This window comes from Gobio gobio, assembly GCF_949357685.1.
Source record: "Gobio gobio genome assembly, chromosome: 1".
NCBI lineage: Eukaryota > Metazoa > Chordata > Actinopteri > Cypriniformes > Gobionidae > Gobio > Gobio gobio.
The window spans coordinates 51,327,236-51,352,239 of record NC_137097.1 but is presented as its reverse complement, the minus strand read 5'-3'; the positions used below and the strand labels follow the sequence as shown (position 1 = coordinate 51,352,239).

General features: G+C 37.8%; 1 protein-coding gene across 1 annotated transcript in view; it reads left to right on the top strand.

Annotated features, from left to right (window-relative positions):
- Positions 1-25,004, top strand: part of shank1 (SH3 and multiple ankyrin repeat domains 1) — a gene marked incomplete at both ends in the record, with an annotated part of 78,035 nt that overhangs the window by 4,588 nt on the left and 48,443 nt on the right. Inside the window, 13 exons of the mRNA XM_079821440.1 lie at positions 11,098-11,301; positions 13,611-13,682; positions 13,877-13,985; positions 15,147-15,301; positions 15,385-15,552; positions 17,336-17,452; positions 17,801-17,878; positions 18,580-18,646; positions 19,007-19,176; positions 20,507-20,631; positions 20,810-20,958; positions 22,721-22,834; positions 23,223-23,298. Of these exons, the coding sequence (XP_079677566.1) occupies positions 11,098-11,301; positions 13,611-13,682; positions 13,877-13,985; positions 15,147-15,301; positions 15,385-15,552; positions 17,336-17,452; positions 17,801-17,878; positions 18,580-18,646; positions 19,007-19,176; positions 20,507-20,631; positions 20,810-20,958; positions 22,721-22,834; positions 23,223-23,298 (1,604 nt within the window). The remainder of the gene's footprint in view (positions 1-11,097; positions 11,302-13,610; positions 13,683-13,876; positions 13,986-15,146; positions 15,302-15,384; positions 15,553-17,335; positions 17,453-17,800; positions 17,879-18,579; positions 18,647-19,006; positions 19,177-20,506; positions 20,632-20,809; positions 20,959-22,720; positions 22,835-23,222; positions 23,299-25,004) is intronic.

Below are 25,004 nucleotides of genomic sequence, written 5' to 3'. Positions count from 1 at the left end.
AGGATCCATCTCGACGAGTGCAGGCAGATCGCACGCGCGCACAAATAAACTGATATGGATTTGAAATTATTTTATCAACTTGAAATACAGGCAAGGCATATTTTTGTAGATGTGTTCCTTAAAATATGCATATATTTTTTAGGAACACATCTACAATATACATATATATTCGTTTGTATGTGGCTGTTTTAAACCCGTGTTTAGACCTGTGTTTCGCCCTTGTCCGACCCGACCCGCACCCGTATCTGACACAGTTAGGATGTTTTTCACCCGTTTCAGCAATATTCACGGGTACCCGCACCCGTGCAGGACTCTGACTTCTATTATTGATTGCTATCAGGATGTGAATAGTAAAATTTGCCTACCCAACTTTTAAAATAAATCAAATAAATGCAGCCTGGGTGAGCATCGGAGACTTCTGTCAAAATCATCATACCTAACACAAACTTTTGAACAGTAGTGGTACTTAGTGGCTCAGTGATCCAACTGATCAGTCACATTCAGATTAGTTTAATCAGAACTCTCCCACTGATTTACCACTGACAGTTTGATCAGAACTGGTCACTCGAATTCATGGGCGTCGGAAGCCAAAAAAAATTTGGGTGGGTCCTCTCTCAGAAAAATTGTACTGGAGTAACTTGCCATTTACATTAAGTACAAATATACAGCTTTGTTTGCTAAACGTCTGGTTGGGCAAGACAAAATTACGGAAATCACAATAGTGTAGGGGTAAGACGCATGTCATCAAGTTTTGACGTAAATCGTCCCGAGGTTCGAATCCGCCTTTTGCCGAACTCACTCTACTCCCTTTTCCCATCACATGTCAGATCGGAAAGGCATTTATTTTCAATAAAAATGAAGAAAATATTAGAAAAGTGGAAATAAAGCGTCCAACGTGTTTAATAATAAGTGTTTATCGGTTAGGGTTTGGTAAACAGACGTGCTGAATTAGAAACAATAAAAGTGAGTGGGTCCAGGCAATATCATTGATCGTAAAAAGTGGGTGGGTCTTGTCCCACCCACATACAATGGTTCCGACGCCCATGCTTGAATTATTCAGGACTCATTAATGTCAGGGAGACTTTCAAATAAATCACTAACATGTCCAATTACTTTGAACTCTTAAACTTTATCATATTTCATACATCTCTTTATATGGTATATGGTTTTACGGGATTCCGATTGCTCAGGAATCTATATTTAAATATGGGCTGAAACTGGCTGGATCTGCAGAAATTGCCCCTCAGTGTACACTCGTGTGTGTGTGTGTGTGTGTGTGTGTGTGTGTGTGTGTGTGTGTGTGTGTAGATTTTATCCAAACGTGCTCCATGCAGATGTGCAAACGTCGGCAAGATTCTGTTTTTCCCAGATAAAGCAAAAAGAAAGCAGTGAGAGAAGAAAACAGAATAAAAGAACAAGGGAAAGTAAGTAAAGGGACTCTAGTCAAACATTCAATGGTAAAAATCCTGCCCAACAAAAATCCTGTAAACAATTATGTCTTTCAAGTGGAATCAAACTCAAGGTGACCTTAACTCTTTTAGATGGAGATAAAGAGAGGGGAAGAAAGATCTGGGTTTAAAGTAGCCCAGTGAAATGTTCAAGTGAAGCTCTTTTTTTAACAAGACTGATTAAGAGGTTCAGTGATTTGAGGAATGAAATCACCACTGCTGTAATCCGTTTATTGTACATCACAAATTAAAGCAGGCACTTTTAATTAAAGTCACTGTGGATCCGTTTGCCAAGAGGGATGCGACGACTCTGCTCCCTCCCAGATCAGAGATACATGACAGCATGTGTTTATAGTTGCGCTTCACTCTATAGAATGTCAATAATAAGGGTTAACTTTCCTATCATGCACCCAGCCCGCCCTATAGCTGTGGGAAGTGGCAAAAGATTAATGATTCATGAATAATATGATTATGCTTGATAATTGAAATTAAAATGGTTGGTAGACCTGGACCCAGAGTGTTCTTTCAATGGAAGTCAGACTGAAGGAAGCTGCTTTTCTGCTTCACCGCCAGTCCACTAATGGCTCAACAGATAGCCCTTTATTATTATTGTGAATGAGCTTTTATTTTATATTTTTCATTTAGATTTTTAGTAATTTAGTGATAATTTAGGGATTTAGTGATTTTTAAATGTACTTTTTAGTTTTTTTTTTTATTAGATTTTGTCTTTTAAAAAATATTTCTAAATAGTTTTAATAGATTTTATATCAGTTTTAGTTTGCCAAGGCAACATTTAATATTTAATTTTATTTCAGCGTTATTTCAATTAACAAAAATGTTAACAAACAAAAACACTGATACATCATAGAATAAATGATTGTGAGCTTTAGACATAACCAAACAAATATTCAAAGACTTTCTAGGTGGATACAATCATTTAAGTAACTTTTTCTAGAAAAATACAAACAATCTGGCCACCTACAAATTAATTTGTTTAAATCACTCATTCAGACAGGATTTTTTTTTTTTACTGCCGAACCACAAGCACAGGATTGTGGGATATCTAAATTCAAATAATGACCAGATGGAGGCATTTTAGTAGACTGGATGTTACGCAAACATTGGATTTGGACGTGCCTGGTAAGACGGCATATTAAAGGTTTCGGACGCCCTTCTCTGTTTGTCTTTCTCTTTTTATTCTCAGTTTTTGGGAAAACTCCCCCTCTCTACTATTGTGGGATTGTATAATTAGTGTGTGTGTGTGTGTGTGTGTGTGTGTGTGTGTGTGTGTGTGTGTGTGTGTGTGTGTGTGTGTGTGTGTGTGTGTGTGTGTGTGTGTGTGTGTGTGTGTGTGTGTGTGTGTGTGTGTGTGTGTGTGTGTGTGTGTGTGTGTGTGTGTGTGTGTGTGTGTGTGTGTGTGTGTGTGTGTGTGTGTGTGTGTGTGAGAGAGGGAAGTTTGTGTATGTTTGAGTGCGAGTGGAAGAGAGAGACAATGAGTGGTTATTTCTTTGGTTATTCCAGCTATCCAAAGCTGTCTATTTACTCCAACAAGCCACTAGCAAATTGTAATTAGTATAAGATTGGTAGACAGATGAAACAGGATGGCAGTGAAACACCTGGAGGTGATCTGAGTTGTATCGAAACACTCTGCCAAACATTTTTCTTGTGATTTCAGCCGATCTGCAACACCTGCCTGAGCAGAAATTATATAATGACTCAAATGCTGCAATGTAGCAAAGCATTCATGATGCATTAGGTTATAATTACACAACTTATAATTACATTAAAACCAACTTTTAACATAATTTAGTTTAATGTAATTTGAATTGAAGTTGACATTAAAATTCTCCACGTCTATTTTCCATATGCATGCTATTGAGATTATTCTGAATGATTCAGCCATGCATGTTTCATATATTTTTTAAGTTGTTTTGACCTATTCATTTTGAATCAAAATGTCATCAAAATGGATATTCTAGTGAAACGACAGACGTATGCCAGGATTTAGTCCCCTTAAAGGGTTAGTTCACCCAAAAATGAAATTTCTTCCATTAATGACTCACCCCAATGTTGTTCCACACCCGTAAGACCTCCGTTCATCCTCGGAACACAGTTTAAGATATTTTAGATTTAGTCCGAGGGCTTTCAGTCCTTTGAATGTAAGTGTAAGCACACTTTGCTGTCCACGTCCAGAAAGGTAATGAAAACATCATCAAAGTAGTCCATATGTGACATCATTTGGTTAGTTAGACTCTTTTGAAGCGTCGACAATACATTTTGGTCCAAAAATAACAAAAACTAAGACTTTATTAAGCATTGTCTTCTCTTCCGGTTTAGTTTGAATCCGTGTTCACGACGCCACAGTGATGCTGCTGACGTAAGACGCTGTGACGTGTTATCTGGTGCGATAATGTATTGGCACCAAAATGTATTGTCGACGCTTCAAAAGAGTCTAACTAACCAAATGATGTCACATATGGACTACTTTGATGATGTTTTCATTACCTTTCTGGACGTGGACAGCAAAGTGTGCTTACACTTACATTCAAAGGACTGAAAGCCCTCGGACTAAATCTAAAATATCTTAAACTGTGTTCCGAGGATGAACGGAGGTCTTACGGGTGTGGAACAACATTGGGGTGAGTCATTAATGGAAGAAATTTCATTTTTGGGTGAACTAACCCTTTAAACCCCGCCCCTTTCTTACAATCGACCTCAAGCTCGCAATCCGATTAACAACCAACAATAGAACCAAGTTCCAGCCCTACATTGTTTTCTTTTTTGATCATTCGTTTTACTCTGATGCATGTCACAATATGGAGGAAAATATCTGTTGCTACTTCCTTTACATTGCGACTTAGTTACAAATAGTTTTCTCTGTATATATTAAAGAAGGCAGTCAGGTGTAGAAAACTGTCAATGTTGTTTTATCAAAAATACCCATTCTCTCCTATGTCTTCCTGGTTTCTTTCTTGCCTCTAACCATGTTCTTTTAAGTCTCTCTCTCTCTCTCTCTCTCTCTCTCTCTCTCTCTCTCTCTCTCTCTCTCTCTCGCTCTCTCTCTCTCTGTTTCCTCTGTGTGGAGTAATATGTCCGCATAATCCCAGTACATTAGGCCTGCTCTACATACCAGCTAATTCACCCTCAATAAACTGCAATTGCTCGTTAATTGTGGTTTAATGAGTTCGGGGAGAGGCAGCACAAACACAACAGAGCAAATGTAGGGCCGCGGGAATGCCCACTCACCCCGTAATGCACTAAATGCTTTTGGACACAGATTTTACATCGGACATCAAAACCGTTCTAGAATTGTTTATCGTACAAAGTGTCCTTGAAATCAAACATGGACATGTATTAATATTACCACAAACTGCATAGGAACTTCAAGCAAAAAGATTAACATGAAAGAATAGAAAAGATGACAATTTGCTAAGTGTATGTGACTTTTTTTAGTGGAACAGCTGTGTTGGCAGTGTGGGGCGCTGAACCCTGAGGGACATCAGGGCAGTAGCAGAGCGACCCTGCATCTCACACTCATTAACCACAGAGTCTGCCTGCAGGTCTATGAACCAGTGATTGCTGAGAGAGCTGGGAGCAACAGTAAAGTAAAGATGGAGGGAGAAAGAGAGTGAGCGGAATGGAAAGAGGAAGTCAGGAAGGGAAAATATTACTAAACTGTATCAGTTGTCTCTCATCATTTATCTATTATCATTTTGTCATCCTTAAAACAAGATACCTCTACTGTACTTAATAACCAAGCGTCCATAAAATAAAGCAACTTGCTTTTCGAGAATTCACTACTGTTCCAAAACTTGAGGTCAATCAGATGTTTTTTTTAAAGAGGCCTCCTATACTCAATACGACTCATTTATTTGATTAAAACAGTACAAACAGCAATTTTGTGAAATATTATTGTAATAAAAAAACCCAGTTTTATTTTAAATATATTTTGAAATGCAATTTATCCCTGTGATGGCAAAGCTGAATTTTCAGCATCATTACTCTAGTCTTCAGAGTCACATGATCCTTCAGAAATCATTCTAATATGTTGATTTGCTGTTCAAGAAACATTTATTATTATTTTCAATATTCAAAACAGTTGTGCTGCTTAACAGTTTTTGGAAACTGATACATTTTTGCCAGGATTCTTTGATGTATAGAAATCTTTATGTACTTATTGCCACTTTTGATCAATTTAATGCGTTCTTGCTGAATAAAAGTATACATTTCCTTTGTAAAAAATCTTACTGACCCCAAACTTTTGAATGTATATAGGCAATGTATATCTTAAATTAAACTTGATTGTATTACGCCATTGGCTTTTCTTTAAGCATAAACCTCACTAAATTAGGTTAGAGTTCCTTTTCAAAAGGTGTCCCTGTGTCCCGTAGAGGGCATTATGGGGAATGCCTCTAGGGGTTGCAGCGTCTCGTTCCTTATTCTTAGGGAACCATGGTAACATGCAATAGTGTTCAAAAAGTCTCAGTATGATTTTTTTTTTCCAGTGGAAGAGGAAAATGGTGAAAAAGAAGTATGTGGAACTGTGAGGACTAGATGTGAGTGGTCTTTAAAATTGCAATGAAAGAGAGCTAGATGAGGAGGAGGATGAGGCAGTGAAGGTTATTTCCCTATAGGTCTCATTAAAGGCTACTAATCCCCCCTGCTCTTGCCCTGCAGAAATGGGCCTGAGGGAGCCAACGGTATGAGAGAAAGACACATAGAGGGTTACATGAAGCAATGTACCAGTCAAACAGGAGTAAACACTTTAGTAATAGCATCATGTAACATTTGCATGCATGAGACTACATTCAGATTACAGCAATGGTTTCCTCATTTATCATTGGGTATAGTTCTTTTTTTAACATATTTTCATGATAATGTATTGAAATGGTCTCTCCATGATTAGCTCAGTTACATGGGATTTCTGTCTGTTAACTCAGAAACACAGTTACTCATATCACAGTTATTAATCTGTAGGGTTTAATATGAAGTTGGCCCACCCTTTGCAGCTATAACATCTTCAACTATTCTGGGAAGGCTTTCCACATGGTTTAGGAGTGTGTTTATGGGAATTTTTGAGAATTCTTCTAGAACCGCATTTGTGAGTTCAGGCACTGATGTTGGACAAGAAGGCCTGTCTCGCAGTCTCCGCTCTAATTCATCCCAAAGGTGTTCTATCGGGTTGAGGGCAGGACTCTTGGCAGGCCAGTCAAGTTCCTCCACACCAAACTCGCTCATCCATGTCTTTATGGACCTTGCTTTGTGCACTGGTGCACTGGTGCAGTCATGTTGGAACAGGAAGGGGCCATCCCCAAACTGTTCCCACAAAGTTGGGAGCATGAAATTGTCTAAAATGTCTTAGTATGCTGAAGCACTAAGAGTTCCTTTCACTGGAACTAAGGGGCAGAGCCCAACCCCTGAAAAACAACCCCACACCATAATCCCCCCTCCACCAAACTTTAACCGTTGAGTAGCTGTTGTTCCCAATTGCTTCCACTTTGTTATAATACCACTAACAGTTGACCGTGGAATATTTAGTTGTGAGGAAATTTCATGAATGGACTTATTGCACCCATTCTTTCACAAATGTTTGTAGAAGCAGTTTGCATGCCTAGGTGCTTTATTTTATACACCTGTGGCCATGGAAGTGATTGGAACACCTGAATTCAATGATTTGGAGGGGTGTCCCAATACTTTTGGCAATATAGTGTATCTTTACTGAACATCATGTAATTATTCACTGATTTTAAGATGTCGGTCAGAGCTGCCCAGCCTTTTTTGAGTTTTCAGAAGTTGGGTGTTGCAACAAGACAACAACCTAAAGCACAAGAATATATCAACAACTGAATGACTTCAAGAGGCCCAGTCCTGACCTCGACTTAACTGAGATGCTTTGATATGACCATCGGAGTGTGATTAACTAATGACAAACCAAGTTGCTTGCAGAGCTGAAACAGTTTTGTAAAGCAGAAAAGTGCAGAATTCCTCATGACCTCCTGCTAGTCTGATCCGCAATTACAGGAAACGTTTGGTGGAGGTTATTGCTGGCAAAGGAGTCAACCGGTTATTAAATCGAACTATTCTTATTCTCTTTTTTTTTTTTATACCCTGCACTGTGAATGTTTACATAGTGTATTGCAGTGGTATTTATTTATGCAGACTATGTTTGTTGATAAAATAAAATGTTATTAACAATTTAACCCTACAGTACATCTACATGTAAATAATTTTTCTTACAAATACATAGTTCAGGCATGAAACTCCAGCCAATTAGAAGTACTTCGATATCCACTTAACCATATACCATATATAACCATAAGGAAAGCAGCCTTTCCTTCGTTTGTTATTTTTTAACAAAGCTGAACAAATGATTGTATCTCTCCCGCCTCGTCCGCCAAAATCAAGCCTATGTATATTCCAATGCCAATAAATGCTGATTGAAATACTCCACTCTGAGAGTTATCATGGCTGAACCATACACTGGATATATGTGATAGTTCAGGCTTATCCAGAGTAAGGTAAATAATATATATATATATATATATTTGGTTTGTCATGCACATCAGTCATTATGTGCTATAGCAGCAAATGTTGGCATTTTTCTCTTCGGTATATTATATGCACTCTGTAGGGATCAATAATTTAGTTTTAATCAGGCTAATCTAGGACATATTGTGGGACAACTAAACACAATTATGTGCATTTCTTGTAATGGTCACGTTAGCAAATCTGTCCTAACATGACCACATTCTTGCCTGACTGTTAATTGATAAAGACTCATAAAGTCAAAACCGCAAATCATATAATTTTGTTAATGTATGTAGATGCACAATTTATTTCCTCCTGATGGTGCTGGTGTGTCCAGTAATAGAGATCCTTGGCCAATCATGTAAAAAAATCATTTTACGTGATTTACATTATTGTTCCCACTAAATTGGCACATTAAGTTGACTATGAGGGCCAGTCATATTAGAATATTAGTTAATAACAGAGAAAAACAAGTATGAAAAGGCCAAAAGAGGGAAAAGTGAGGGAGAGATGTATAGCTCTTAAACAGAATCTTTATCAGCAAATTCTTTAGACCAGGAGATTGCAAGCAAAGACATTTAGGTACATTTTGTTTAATTAACTAATCTGTTTAGAACTTCGATCTATAAATTGTTCCTCAGCACAGGATGCCACGCTTATTGTCAGTGGAAAAAAACGAGGACAGTATTCTGTGGGTTGGATCTGGAAATAATAGCTCTTAGATTAACCACTAAATTGCTATAATTAGATATCATTATAATAAATCATTTTCCAGGTTGATTATCATTCCAACAAAATTATTGTAATCACAAGGGTACAAATGAACTCACATCTGCATCTGTGTTGTGCACCTTTTTTTTTTTAAATCATTTGCATTGTGTGTGTAGAAAGGACAGTTTACTCAAATGAAAATTCTGTCATTATTTACTAACCCTCATTTTGTTTTTTTCCTGAATAGCTTTTATTCTTCCATGGAGCACGTAAAGAGATGTTGTGAAGAATGTTCACACTGCTCTTTTCCGTTCATTGAAAGTGAATTGGAACTAGGGGGTGTCCAGTGCCAAAAATAAAAGTAGTCCAAAAGACTATATTTTATGTCTTAAGCCATATGTTAGTTTTGCACTTGACTCATTTACTGAAGTGAAATTGACTATATGAAAGAAGACTATGGCTGCATCCGAAGTCACATACTTCCCTACTGTAAAGTAGGCGAAAAGCAGTGTGTGATAAAAAGAAGCATGTCCGAATTCACAGTACTCAAAAGAAGTGAGTTAACTGACGCTGGTAAGTCACATGATAATGACAACATGGCGAATGCACATCCGGATAAAATTCATACTACACACATACTATACAGAACGTAACTTTTTAGCGGTCGTGGAGTAATTACTTATTCAAAATAAGTGCCTACTCAAGAGAGTATTCGATTTCGGATGTAGCCATCATCTTTTGACTTCCACAGAAAAGTCTTATGGGGTTCAAAAGGCATGTGGGTGTAGAAAGGATCTTGACACTAGCCTTAATACTCTAAATTGTTTGTGAAGTCATCCACTACACCTATGACCTCTCTCGAGCAGAACTCCCCCCAGTGCACATACACACTGAAGATCACACTGAAACACGCACACCATACCATAGCGCACCAAGGGATTGCTGGGATGTTTCTATGGCAACCTGCAGCTTGCTCCACTAATGAACTGGTTGCCATGGTGATGGGGATTGGCTGTGCGCAAAGTGAGAGACTGAATAACAGAGGGAGGAAGAAATTTCACACTTCTCTGTGCCATTGCATGTACACACACACACACACACACACACACACACACACACACACACACATTCAAGAGGACTGTGGTAGAGAGAGAGAGAGAGGGAAACTGACTCTTTCAGACTTAAACCCTAAACACAACCACGGACCAATCACAGCAACTCCTCAAGGTCAGAGGATGGGATTTCATTCCAGCTCCCCGCTGCAGGGCTGTCCCATTTTCACAGTTCCTGGAACAGTGCTGCTGTCCCAAAATCCAGCCTGAGCAGCTCGAAGCTAACATGTCTCAGCCTGGTGCTAGTGCTCATGCTAGGAGGCTGCAAGGAGTTTTAGGCAATATCATAGTAAAAAAAACCGTGCAGTTCTTGCCGTGTGGGGTGTGTCACAATCACATCGGAATTCCTGACATTCCTAATAATAATCATCTATTATGGCACCAGTGCAGGCTATGAATTATAGCTATTACTGCAGGCTAACTAATCAATTAGCATTGCCATTTAGCACTACCAGTGTGATCAAAGACTCAAATGAGATGTTAATGAAGCTGATAGACAGTTGCTGGTCAGGGGTCTTCTAATCCGACAAGCAGTGCTGTTTCACCTGAGTGAATAACAATGTCTCCCTCTAGTGCACACTGGACAGAACTAACTGTTTTTCTTTCTTCTTTAGGGCCAATAGGTATATGGTCTAATTGTAGTTATTTTTAATGGATACAAAAATAGAAGTATATTTATTTATATCTAATAAAATGTGAAACATATCAAAATAAAATAAAAAATATTTAAAAATATAATACAATTGTTCAAACTGTGTTTTTTTTAAAGAAATTAAAATTTGTATTGTTCAAGGATGCATTAAATAGCGGATGAAAATTCAGCTTTGCCATCACAGGAATAAATTATTTTTAAAATATATTACAGTATTTCACATTATTACGGTTTGTACTGTATTTCATCATGTATAATCAAGAGATTTCTTTCAAAAACAATAAAGAAATCGAATCGTCCCCAAACCTTTGAATGGTAGTGTCTATATAATAAAAATATTGAAAAACAAATATTGAAAATGTTAATGTAATATTATATAATATCGTATTTTATTTATATTTTTTTATAAATAAAATATTGAAAATCAAATATTGAAAATTTAAATGTAATATATACTATTTTAATATATAACAATTGTATATAGTAAAAAGCAAATAGCTGATATTTGTTTATCATTTTGTTTATCTTGTGAGGCACTTTGAGTTGAAAAATTTATGATGTTCCATGTATGAAAAATGCTATACAAATAATTATCTTATTATTATTATTATCTTACATCCTTTGTTTCCCCTCTCTGTCTCTGTAGAAGTGTCTGAGGTTCAACCCTGATGCAACCGTATGGAAGGCGAAGCAGCAGGTGCTGTGTAGTCTAAACGAATCTCTAAGGGATGTTTTAAACTATGGCCTTTTCCAACCTGCTACTGATGGGCACGATGCCAAGTTCCTGGAGGAAGAGAGGCCGCTCCGGGAGTACCCACAATCCTTTGAGAAAGGAGTACCCTACCTGGAGGTACCCTTCCTTTTATTCTCCTCTTCATTTTAGGCATTTTTAGTTTATTTTAGTTTTTTTACTCTTGTTCTATAATTGAATGTAAATGTTGGTGCTAGGAAACTGCTGCTTCAAATTGTTTGTTGCCTAGGTGATAATAATTATTTAAGCGGCTTCTCTGGTAACTATGAATCCTAATAACCTGATATGGTTTACTGGAGATTTGTCTTGCAATGAAAAAGATTAAAATGTTTTTTTTTGTAGAGCACAAGGCAATTACTGTTATATAACAATAGTGAACTCAAAGTCTAATTTAATTCACAAGAAGCCCTTTTCATCTGAAGTTGATATTTTCTTTTCAATCTGATAACAAATGCTACTACCAGGGCCTATAATGACAGCTCTTCAATAAATATATTTAAAAGCCATACTTTTTAACATTTACTATGGAAAATACTGTATATATAATTAATGCTTCAGTTTTTTTCATTTATTAACAACAATTCATTACAGGATATGATTAACAACTTAATTTAGGCTTTTCAGCATTTATGCTTGTTCAGTTGCAATGCTTGATACTTTGATACCTCAAGGTTGATGCAAAATAATAGTTATTTTAGTATTATTTATTGTCACAATTATGGACTCGTATTTTGATAATCTGTTCTGTTTCCTTTAGTTCCTGTTTAGTTTCCTTGGTTTCTGATTATGTCCCTGGGTGCGTCTCAATCAGCTCCCTAGTTCAGTAGTCAGGGCACTGATCAGGGAGTCGGACATTTTAAGGGCCGTCTCAATCGCAGAAATGTTCGCTCCCTAAAAAGTCCCACAATGCACCGCAAAACCCAGGGTGCATCGATCCTCACTATGCTCCCTCAACAGAAGTTCTGAAGCGTGAAACATAAATTACGTGAATCAACTCACCACACATAACGACACGCGATATATGTTTTAAAAAAAATAAACCATTATTTTATTATATTTCAGCATAAACATTCATCGCTAGACAGGTAATGAAGATGGCGGCGCACCCAGTTGCAGTGGCCCATTGCTCTTCAAGTCTCGGCAGCTATAAGAAAAAAAATCTAGCTAACATTTATAATTTATTTATGGCTGAAATGTTGCACGTATATGTAACAAGCAAAGTTTTTATAGTAATGTACTTCAAATAACATTACAAGTAATTTCAGAAAGATATCAGCTCTGCTGTTGTTCATAAGTAGCAGTAATTATATTGTACAATGAGGAAGTTGTCGTCATCAGTGTCCCAATGTGTAGTGAACCGGCGTCCTTTACTGTCCTTTCCAGTGCCCGAATTTGTGTACTCGATGTACTGTGTACTGGAGCTCGGGAACTGATTGAGACGCACACTCAGTTTGTTGCTGTGATTAATTATTATCAACAGCTGTATCTTATTTAATTCCTGATTATCCCCTTCATATATACTCTCTGTTCAGTTTAGTCCTTTGTCGGTTATTGTTTTTCTAATTGAAAAATTTCTCTGTAATTATATTTATTATAATATTATATTTATTATAGGGCTGTCAAAAGATTAATCGCGATTAATCGCATCCAAAATAAAAGTTTGTGTTTACATAATATATGTGTGTGTACTCTGTTAATTATTATTTATATATAAATACACACACATTCATGTATATATTTAAGAAATATTTGCATGTATATACTGTATATACATTTATATAATCTATAATATATATAAATATAAATGTTTTATATATAAAAATAATATTTTTTTCTTAAATATATACATGCTTGTGTGTGTATTTATATATAAATAATAATTAACAGAGTACACACACATATATTATGTAAACACAAACTTTTATTTTGGATGCGATTAATCGCGATTAATCTTTTGACAGCCCTATTTTATTATAATTATATTTTCATTTTAATTTTAGTCATTTTAGTACTTCAGCATATTTAGTTGCCAAGGAAACATTTATAAATGTCCAGTTTTTTAAAAAGTTTTTCATGTAATATTTATATATTATTTTGGCTTTATTTCAATCACCTAAAACTATTTGTTATAGTTTTAATTTAAGTTACTGATATCTGATATACACAATCATACTATGAAAAGAAAGGTCTATTAATTAACTGTGCCATGAACAGAAGTCAGTCCACCAAGAAAAGTAGTCCTGCCTCCAAAGGACAGTTTAGACCACTTAACTGATAATTTGTTTAAGAAAACAGAAAACTGATTTTTAACCCTCCTTATATTACATTACTGTAAACATGTAACTGATGAAAGCCCTTGACGCTCTGTAATCTGTCTTCCGCTAATTTTGACTAATTTCCTTTCACAGTTTCGCTACAAAACCAGGGTGTACAAACAGACAAATCTAGATGAGAAACAGCTGGCCAAACTACACACTAAGGTAGGCCTCGCCACAGAAATAATCTTATTCTTGGTTGCATACAGAAATATATAGTAAACATTCAAGGTGTGCTATTTGCGTGTTAGTGTGTGTGTGTGTGTGTGTGTGTGTTAAATACGATAAGTAGCTTATCCTCCTCAGGGCTCTGCCGAGAACGGCTGTGAGCCATGAGTTGCATGTGTCTCCCTCTACAGGCCAGTCTGAAGAAGTTAATGGACTACATCCAGACCGGCGTTGCGGAAAAGGTTGCAAAACTTGTAGACAAAGGACTTGACCCCAACTACCACGACCCTGATACAGGAGGTGAGGTGTCAGGCACTGCTCTGCTCACTTCCTGTGAGAGTTAATGAACTTCCCATTAGTGAGCTGCCTGAATAATGAATTACTGCCAGCAGAGCATAAACTGGCCCACACACACATGCTATGCTTATGGAAATAGGGCTGTATGAATATTCAATGAGTGTTTACAGGAATGGACATTTGCATCTTCTCAAGCAATCCATGCAGTTTCTAACAAAAGTCATCTGGAGTTTGAATTATGCAACAAAAGTATAAGGTTAACGTTGGACTCAGTGGCTGCTTCCTAAACAAACAAAACACAATTACTGCTCTTGGGCTGTTTAATGAGATGAGACTATTACTGCAGCTCAGTGGTTCAGTTCAATGCGTATCAACAAAGGAAAATCACTGAATATTTGAATGTAACAGGGCAGCATCTTTTTTGGCATATCAATACAAGTTTTTAGCGCTTTGGTGAACTGGAGGAGACATGGCCAGACATGCCGTGAAAGTAGTTTTAAGGACCAGATGACAATGCAGAGTAATATTAGTGTTTGCGGTAGAGTGTGACGTGCGAGACAGCTACCTTGAGTGTTGTTCACAGTTTGTGTCATCTGCGTTGCCACAGAGTGAATGTTGTGCTTGCCAGGCTGACAGTCACTTCTCATAGCAGACCCTGCTAATGTGGAGTGAGAACTGCTGCACCATTTGCAATCACTAGGGGGCTGCTCTGGAAAACTATAATATTCTTTTGCATTTAAAGGCATAGTTCACCCAAAAATGTAAATAATCTCACCTTTATGTTGTTCCAAACCTATATATATATATATATATCTCACATATATATCTCCTCACATCAACACAAAAAATATATCCGAATAACGTACTTCCATATTGTTTGTAATTATGCATTTGCCTGTTAGATCAATAATTGATCATTGGTGTGTGTGTGTGTGTGTGTGTATTTAAACGTATTTGGGGACAAATTTGTACCAAGAAGAAGCGAAAACCTTACAACACCTCTCAAAACCTCATTTGTAAGAAAAGTATAAAAATAAAGTAAATAAATATTTTCTGTTAGGGTTAAGGTGTGGGTAAGCTGTATATAAAAAAACAATGGAAGTTTATGCAATGTCCCCATTTAGAAAGATAAGTCAAGTAAATGTGTGTGTGTGTGTGTGACAGAGACCCCACTCACTCTGGCCGTACAGACTGAGTCGAGCGGAGGGGAGAACATCAGGATGCTGGTGATGGGGGGAGCTCACATTGACTTTAGGGCAAAGGATGGCTTGACCCCTCTCCACAAGGCCGTCAGAGCACATGGACACACTGCCCTACTGGTAACACACACACAAAAGCACAACAGACTCATGATTAGGATGAAATATTCATATTTAAATCTAATCATCTGTTTGTTTTTTAGACTCTGTTGTCTTTGGGGGCATCTCCTGATTATAAGGACCGCCGTGGGCTCACACCTCTTTACCACACTGTGCTGATAGGGGGCGACACCTCCTGCTGCGAGACCCTCCTGTACCACAGAGCCAAGCTGGGGCTCCGTGATGAGAACGGCTGGGACGAGACCCATCAGGTACAAAGATATGCTGAGAAGAAGACTGTGTGTGACATATACAGGAAACGCGTACCATTGCATAATTGTCTGTGAGTGTTATTTTAAACAATTACAATTTGTATATTTTCTTAAATTCAGATTTTCAGTGATTCTTGTGCTGATAAAATTATTGAGCACTTTAAAAAACATTGAACACAAACGCCCAAACTTTTCATCTGTTATTTTATTGTCCCAGTGTTTTTTTTCCACAGTACCTTTGTTAGTAAGACTCAAGTACCGCTTCATAGAGACTAACCAGAAACATGTTCCTTTTGATCCCTATTATATTACATATAATTTGCCATTATAAGTAAGCAATAAGATACGAGAGGCTGTGCTGTATCGTGAAAAAGTCATGGCTGAAGGAAGTTGTTAGCCACGACGCAAAGCAACCCCTTCAGCCGTGACTTATTCACGATGCAGCTCTTGCCTTGAGTACCTTATTGCTTTTATAAAATGGTTACCACACAATACAAACATTAAAGCCAAAAAATATGTATCAATGGAACTTTCATGAAGTAAAATCACTAAAAGCCTTTCTTCCACTGGAAAAAATAGTCCTTGACTGTGTGAACAGCAACAGAAGTTACATTATTACGCCATTAGAAGGTGGCAAACACTGTCATTTATGAGTGAGTCACTCACTAGCGAAGACTTTTAAATTGAAGGGACTGAAACTAATATTATGGATATAACAATGATTCACTTTTAAACCAAAAACAGTCAAAACAGTGGGTGAAAAAACGACTCCCCAAGTTTCTGCTCCCTTTAAATAGTCACCTAGGCTTCAAGTTCAGGGGGAAATCATACAGAAACTTTTTCAGAGAAAGTCCTGGGATATTTGACTTGGTATTTGAAGGAAATCTAGATGGAATGCTTAACAAAAGTAATTTGCAGTCTTTTATGGCTGAATTCAATAATCATCAAAGCAAAAAAAAAAAAAAAAGTATGTTAATTCACTTTACAGGTACAGTGTGTAATATTTATGAGGACCTTATGTTTTCAGTGGTGTATAAAGACCTTAAATAATGAACCGTTATGTTTTTATTACCTTAGAATGACCAATTTCTATCTACATACACCGTGGGTCCCCTTATAGTGAAGTCAACATTTTGCGGCGTCATGTTTCTACAGTAGCCCCAAACGGATAAACTGCTCTACAGAGCGCTAGCTACTCTCTGCTCTCTCCAACGATGACATCTTTGTCCTGTGTCAGCCATTGGAGCTTCTCTATGTGCTTCGAAAGGGAGGGGTGAGTGGTGGATGGTTGTAATTCGCAACCTCACCACTAGATGCCGCAAAAATGTACTGAGTGCACCTTTAAATTTTACACATTTTAATGAAGTACAAACATAATACAAACATTGGGTATAGGCAACACAGACCATTTTGAATTTCTTTCAAGTACCACTGGTTGAGAATCTCTGCTGAGTCCTTCTCCTCTGTGCATGTGTGCATTTCCATATCTATTTTGATTCTTTCGATCTCTTCCTCTCACTCACACATTCACTGCGGTGTTAATTAGCAAAGGTGTCTGTTCTGACAATGTATAAAATCTATTCTTCTCTCCCTCTTCTTCCTTCCTCATGTCAAATTACTGTTTCTACCTCTTCCTACCCATTACTCTTTTTTTTCTTTCCTTCTCTCTGAACGGTACTTTTTGCTATTCTTTATACATCCGATTTCCTTTCTCTTTCTCTTTCTCTTTCTCTTTCTCTTTCTCTTTCTCTTTCTCTCTCCCTCTCCCTCTCCCTCTCTCCAGGCTTGTCAAAATGGGAACTCTCAACACTTAGAGCACCTACTTTTTTATGGTGCGGATTCCTCATCCCAGAATGCCTCAGGAAACACTGCCCTGCACATATGTGCTTTATATAACAAGGTATAACTGCCGGTCTAGGCATAAAAATCAAGCCAAATATTAAAATCTAAAAATGTCTATCTTAGCATGAATTTTCAGGCTGATTTTTGCTGGTTACTGCTGGTTTGGTGCCATGCTCTTCAGCAGCTAAATTAAAGCCATGCTTTTCACCATCTGGTAAAGCTGGTCACTAGCGATGGTCTTTCCAGTGATGCTTTGAAGATCCCTGTGAAGATTTCATTATTTTGTTGTACAAGTGGTGTATTTACTGCGGTGCTAAACTTTTATGAATAGTGCTTATTATGTTTTATGGCCAGCCTCAGATGTCTTCAATGTCTTGTGGCTGTTATTGTCTAATTCCACGTTTAGGAGAGCTGTGCCCGAATTCTGTTGTATAGAGGAGCCAATAAGGACACAAAGAATAACAGTGGGCAGACCCCCTTCCAGGTAATTGTGAGACTGTCACTTGGGTTTGTTTTTTAACACTCTGCATATTATTAACAGCTTAAACCAAGTAATTAAAGAAAACCAAACTCCTGCAAACACTCTTCCAGGCTCATATATATACTTAAAATTAACTTGAATGTGAAGAATGTATTTTGTGATGTTAAAATACAATCTTCCTTTCCAGTTAAACATGCAGAGATGAATCCAAGTTAGTATAATAATAATAATGTGTAAGATGATGTAAACGTCATAACTCTGTCGGCTTATTTATTGTATGTGTCTGTTTGATGGCAAAACCGAGAAAAAAATAAATAAAAAAATCGTCTTTATGATCAAGTTTTTAAAATGAGATGTTTTGTTGTGCTTGTAAACAAATTTTTTTGCACTTCCATCTGGTGATGCTAGTAGCACAGAAATTACACATTCCACTTGCTGTTTTGTAGTGTGTTATCGTGAAACGTTTTTGTATGCGTTGCGAGTCCCAGGTGGAGTGAAGCTGCAGCGAGCCGAAATAGTTTTACTTAACCTCAGCCATCTCCACAGACCCAGCTGTGACCCATCATGCGTTTGTGTTTAATATGAAGGAAAGTGGATGCGTGTGTGTGTGTGTGTTTGTTTAATATTGTGTTATTCCCAAGCCTTGCGTCACTGTGCGTCATTCACAGATGCAAATATTAAGCGTGTGTGAACTTCTTTTCTAGGTGGCTGTGATGTCTGGCCATTTTGAGCTGGGAGAAATCATTAAAAACCATCGAGAATCAGACGTAGGTAAGGAGCGGAGATTTATTTTGGTTGTGTGTCTGTATTTTTATTCTGTGTGATATTATTTATTTGCCCTGCAAACTATGTGACATTTGTAGCTTGATAATTTTGTCTCTCTTTAGCTGTGTAGCAATTCACGCAGTCCCTAAGCAGTGTTCACTGTTCCCAACACACTCAGCAGGGGAAATGTTGAAGTTCACTTCATTTGTAATGCTTTGCAACGTCATCAAAAACAGATGACACGTGCAGGAATATATTATGAAGTCTATTTCTCAGGATAATATTGGGTCAATTGGAGTGTACTTCTGTCTCTTTTTGCATCTTTTCTCTCTCTGTATTACTATTTCTCTCCTAATTTGATGCCAGTTCCCTTCTTGGAGTCTCCGAAGTACGCCCCCCAGAGGAGGGAGAGTTCACGTACTCTTGGGTTGCCCCATCCTCATCCCTTCTTGCGGGCTAACAGTGACAACAGCATGAACGTACCAGATTGGATCGCCTTTCCCAATGCTCCTGGATCAAACATTGTCTCTGTGCAGGTAATTTATGAGTGTGTGTATGTTTTTTTTTTTTTTTTTTTTTTTCACCAAAATGTTATTGTGTGTGTGTGTATATGTACACTACAATTCAACTTTTGAAAGGTAGTATAAATAGTAATATATAGTATTTTTTAAATAGATATTAATATATTCAAAATGTGTCAAAATATGTTAAAAAGGAAAAAAATATACATTTAAATTCAGCATTTGCATTCCTGTTTAGCTCAATTAGTTCACTTCAAAATGAAAATTTCATGATATTTTACTCACCCCCATCTCATCCAAGATGTTCGTGTCTTTCTTTCTTCAGTCAAAAAGAAATAAAGTTTTATGAGAAAAACATTCCAGGATTTTCCTCCACATAATGGACTTCAATGGCAACCAAAATGTTGAAGGTCCAAATCAATGCAGTTTCAAATCGCTTCGAAGGGCTTCAGAGGCTCTGCACGATCCCAGACGAGGAATATGGCCTTATCTAGCGAAACCATCAGCCATTTTAAATAATAAAAAAAAAGAATATACTTTTTAAGCTTAACTGCTCATCTTGCGCTGCTCTGCGGCACACCAGTAATTACGGAATCATGTCGGAAAGGTCACGCTAGATGTAGGCAGAAGTACCGCCCCCGTGTTTACAAAGTGCTCGTGCGAAGACTAATACAAATGTCCTTAAGCAAAAAAAGGTAAAACAATGATGTCGGACGATTTTGAAGTTGAAGATGGAGTGTTTTTTTGTAAAGGGCATTTATATTAGTCCTTGCTCAATCGCTTGGGGTACTTTCACCTACGTCTAGCGTGACCTTTCTGGCGTGATTATGCAATCCGTGGCACTGTGCAGAGCAGCGCAAGATGGGCAATTTAGGTTAAAAAGTATATACATTTTATTTTTACATTTTTAATGATGGTGGTTTCGCCAAATAAGACCCTATTCCTCGTCTGGGATCGTGCAGAGCCTCTGAAGTCCTTCGAAGCGCTATGAAACTGCATTGATTTGGACCTTCAACATTTTGGTTGCCATTGAAGTCCATTATGAGGAGAAAAATCCTGGAATGTTTTTCTCAAAAAACGTAATTTTTTTTTTGACTGAAGCAAGAAAGACACGAACACCTTGAATGAGATGGGGGTGAGTAAAATATCAGGAAATTTTCATTTTGAAGTGAACTAATCCTTTAACTGGGCCATACTAACCAGCCAAACCTTGAGCCTTTGGTTTGACACTGTGTGTACGATATTGTTTTACTCTGTTGGTTTGGACAAAGTACTTACCCACAGATTTTATCAGAAACTTTCATTGTTACTCTACTGCTCATTGTATTTATGTCTTATCTGTCAGGGTCTAAAACATGGCGGCACCTTGCGCAGCTCCAGCAGTCCCCGTGGAGCAAGAACCCGCTCCCCATCCCGTGGCCGAACAGGTGACAGAGACGATCGGAGCCGGCAAACACGTGGAAGACAAGGGTGAGAAAGATAGAGTAAAAAAGGGCAAGGTTATAGCTTGTCATTCAGTGAACTCTTTGCTTAAAGCATCATCAATATTCACGTCCTATGAAGACAGACAACTGAATGAGTAGAGCTGGTAATAAATGTGCATAAATGAATGTTAACCCTGTTGTCTGATATGTGTGCCTTTGTACAGGGCGGGCTCCATCAGTAGTCAAGGCACAGCAAGCGGGCAGCGGCGACGTCTCTACAGTGCCGTGCCTGGCCGTGTGTTTGTGGCCACCCGCTCGCATTCGGCCCAAGGGGACCGCGAGATCAGCTTCAACAAGGGAGACAAAGTCAAAGGTGATTGTGTGTGTGTGTGTGTGTGACTTTTTGTGGACAGGAGAAATGATATGCTGTAGAGTTGTCCCGATACACGATAGTTTAGTGTATCAACAATAGTCAGACAAAAACGCTGATGGCTGATGCCTTTAACGATATCAAGGCGATAATTGGTTAATTTTCCCATTCATATATTCAATTATTATTATTATACGGCTAGTATTATTAAATTAATATTAGGACCTACAATTTATTTGCCTTCCCTAATTTCATAATGCCATCACCATATAACCACACTCGCGACACTGACATGTGCCTGGGATTGAGGATAAAGTGCTTATAAAAGAGATGCATCAATTTTTCAGTTGTTGTTTAAGCCAAGATGAAAACAAGATGAAAAAATTACAAACATTAACAAAACATTAATGACACTAATAACAATACAATTACAAATGATTATTAATAATAATATCACTAAAATTGTATAGGCCTGATAACAACCATCTGTGAAAAATCAAAAGCAGATTCAAACACCAAGTTAAAAAACAACTACTTGTTTAACAAGAAATATCGATTCTTCAGACGTACAGTCAAAATTCTGCATCTGCATTCTGGACAATTTTCCAGCTGACATGTTGGAATACTCTTCGGTTTTTAATGCTTTATTAAAACCTCACTACCTGGAAATGTCCTGAATTATTTATAAACACTCCATCTTTGCTCGCAAAATTGAATGAAGTACACGTCACAATAACATCGCGTATCGCTGATCTCACAGGCTGACAAAATATGATTAGAAAATATGATTATGGAGCATATCACCCAACACTACTGTTGGCAAGAGTGCCATTAAATGTGCGTTTGTTTCTGTATGTTTTTCACAGGTGTGGATAAACGTTGTCTGTGTATGTATTCTGGTGATATGTGTTGGTATGTCAGTATATGTCTGTTTGTGAGCAATGCCACTGTGCATGCAAGTTTGTGTGTGTGTGTGTGTGTGTGTGTGTCATGTTTAGATCTGTCATCATAGCTTGCATATATGCATGTCCCATCATACATTAGTAAACTCTTAAGTGATGGTGAATTTGCATGTGATTTGTGATTTAATGTGTGTGTGTGTGTGTGTGTTTCAGTGAGTGTTAATCAGGGGCGTCATGCACCTATATATCACTGTTTTTACTGTATTTTCGATCAAATAAATGCAGCCTTGGTGAGCATAAGAGACTTCTTTAAAAAAAAAAAATGTACTGACCCCAAGCTTTTGAACAGTAGTATAAATATGAATGTAAATCTATGGATATACATACTATCTCCAACCATTTAAGACACATACATATAATTGATAATTGTTTAAATCTGTTAATTTCAAGAACTGTATATGATATTAAAAATAGAAATTCTCCCTAGCATTTGTTATATCGAACAGTCATGCATAAGTCATAGAAACTAATTGGTCATAAAGGATGTGAACCATGTTTACAGCCATGTATGAAAAAATTACTGGAAAAAGTAATGAACTGAAAAGGCCATACAGTTTAAGTAAATAATCAGTGGAAGGAGCAACTCAATTGGACATTGAGTATTTAGATAAACACTTTTTACCAACAATAATCGTGAAACTTTATTATAAAAGATTGTAGTTGCCTTCAAAATCTACTCAAAAATGTGTCTTGGTCATGATGCTTCTGGTCTATATGATGTATATTTGTGGCTGTACACTGGTCATATGTTTACTGCTCACACACACACACACACACTGTTGTTTCTCTCTTGATTCTCTCAGTGCTGAGTGTGGGTGAAGGAGGCTACTGGGAGGGGACTGTTCGAGGGCGCACGGGCTGGTTCCCCTCTGACTGCGTGGAGGAGGTGGCTCTCCGCAGCCTGGAGACTCGTTCAGGTCAGACTCCTCTCTCACATGCACACACAAAACATGCACGTAATAAGTATCAAAGACATCCACGCTACACTCGGAGCTGTCAGTTTGATAATCCCAGATGTAGTTGTAGGACAGTCGGACTGCCACAGCTTTTCTATGAAGTTGTGATGTCGGACTCGGTGAGGGAGAGCAGCTATGATGACTATTAATAGTTTACAGCACTACTGGAGTGTGAGAGAAGACCGATTGTGCCATTTCACGCTGGCTAAACTCGCTGTGGTTTGGGCCACTGGCTCTGTCACAGCGGGAGCCTTCAAGTCGGACATATATTTTCTTATCATGCTGTAGTTTCACGCTCATACACACAAACTCGTGATGATGTGGATGCGGTTGTGTTTACGGCTTTCAGAGAGCCGAAGTGAGAGAGCCAAGCGACTCTTCCGACATTACACCGTTGGATCCTACGACAGCTTTGATGCGCCCAGGTAAGAACAATTTTACACTTTTTATGTTGGTGCATAGCTGATATATTGATGACAATATGTTGTTATGAAGGACTTCCTGGTGAGAAGACCAGTTTAGAGGTGGTATATGCTGGTTTAGCTAGTGGACATGTGAAAAAGTTAGGACACCCTATTGAATTCCATGGTTTTCTGTATCAGGGCATAATAATAATTAAAAAAAATTATCTGGTCCTTTGCAGGTCTTAAAATTTGTAAAATAAAACCTCAGATGAACAACAACACATGACATATCACACTGTGTCATTATTTGTTTAGCTAAAATAAAGCCAAAATGCAAAAGCCATGCGTGACAAAGTTAGGGACACCCTTACTGTTAACATGGGAATTAAGATCACCAAATGTGATCACCTCTATAAAAGCTGAAGTTTGGGCAGTTTGCTGGTCTGGAGCATTCAGGTGTGTGTTAAAACACAATGCCAAGGAGGAAAGACATCAGCAATGATTTTAGAGAAGCAATTGTTGCTGCCATCAATCTGAGAAGGGTTATAAAGCCTTTTCCAAACAATTTGAAGTCCATCATTCTACTGTGAGGAAGTGGAAGACACAAGTGGAAGACATTCAAAACAGACACCAATCTGTGGACGTACCAGCAAATTCACCCCAAGATCAGACTCAGAAAAACAGCAGGCAACCCAAGAGCTACTCCTCACACTCTACAGGCCTCAATTAACATGTTAAATGTTAAAGTTCATGACAATTAGAAAAAGACGGGTCAAGTAGGGCATGTTTGGAAGGGTTGCCAGGAGAAAGCCTCTTCTCTCTAAAAAAACATGGCAGCACGGCTTAGGTTTGCAAAGTTGCATCTGAACAAACCATAAGACTTCTAGAACCATGTCCTCCGGACAGACGAGACCAAAGTGGAGGTGTTTGGCCCTAATGCACAGCGCCAAGTTTGGTGAAACCAAAAGAGCAGATCAGCACAAACACCTCATACAAAAAGTCAAGCATGCTGGTGGAGGGGTGGGTGATTTTGGGCTTGGTTTGTAGCCTCTGGACCTGGGCACCTCAGTCATCGAGTCAACCATGAACTCCACTGTATACCAAAGTTTTCTAGAGTCAAATGTGAGACCATCTGTCTGACAGCTAAAGCTTGGCCAAAATTGGGTCATGCATCCGGTCAATGATCCGAAGATCACCATCAAATCTACAATGGCTGAAAAAGAAAAGAATGAAGGTGTCCAGACCTCATCCTGACTGAAATACTGTGGCAAGAGCTGTGCATTAACAAATGCCCACAAACCTCAACAAAATTAAGCAACTTTGTAAAGAGTAGACCAAAAGGCCTCCAGAATCATGTGAGAGACTGATAAATCATGCAGAAAATGATTACTTCAAGTTATTGTTGCTATAAGTGGATCTACAGGCAATTGAATGATAGGGTGTCCTAACTTTGTCACCCATGGTTTTTCCATATTGGCTTTGTTTTTGCTAAACAAATAATGACACAGTGAGATATGTCATGTGTTGTTGATCATCTGAGGTTTTATTTTCCAAATTTTAAGACCTGCCAAACACTAGATGATTTTTTTTTACTTTGTTCTTATACAGAAAACCATGGAATTCAATACGGTGTCCTAACTTATTCATATGACTGTATAAGCAATACAGTATAAAATACAAAAATCAAAATAAATCTTTCTGTTTAAGGTATTTAAGAAATTTCCAAA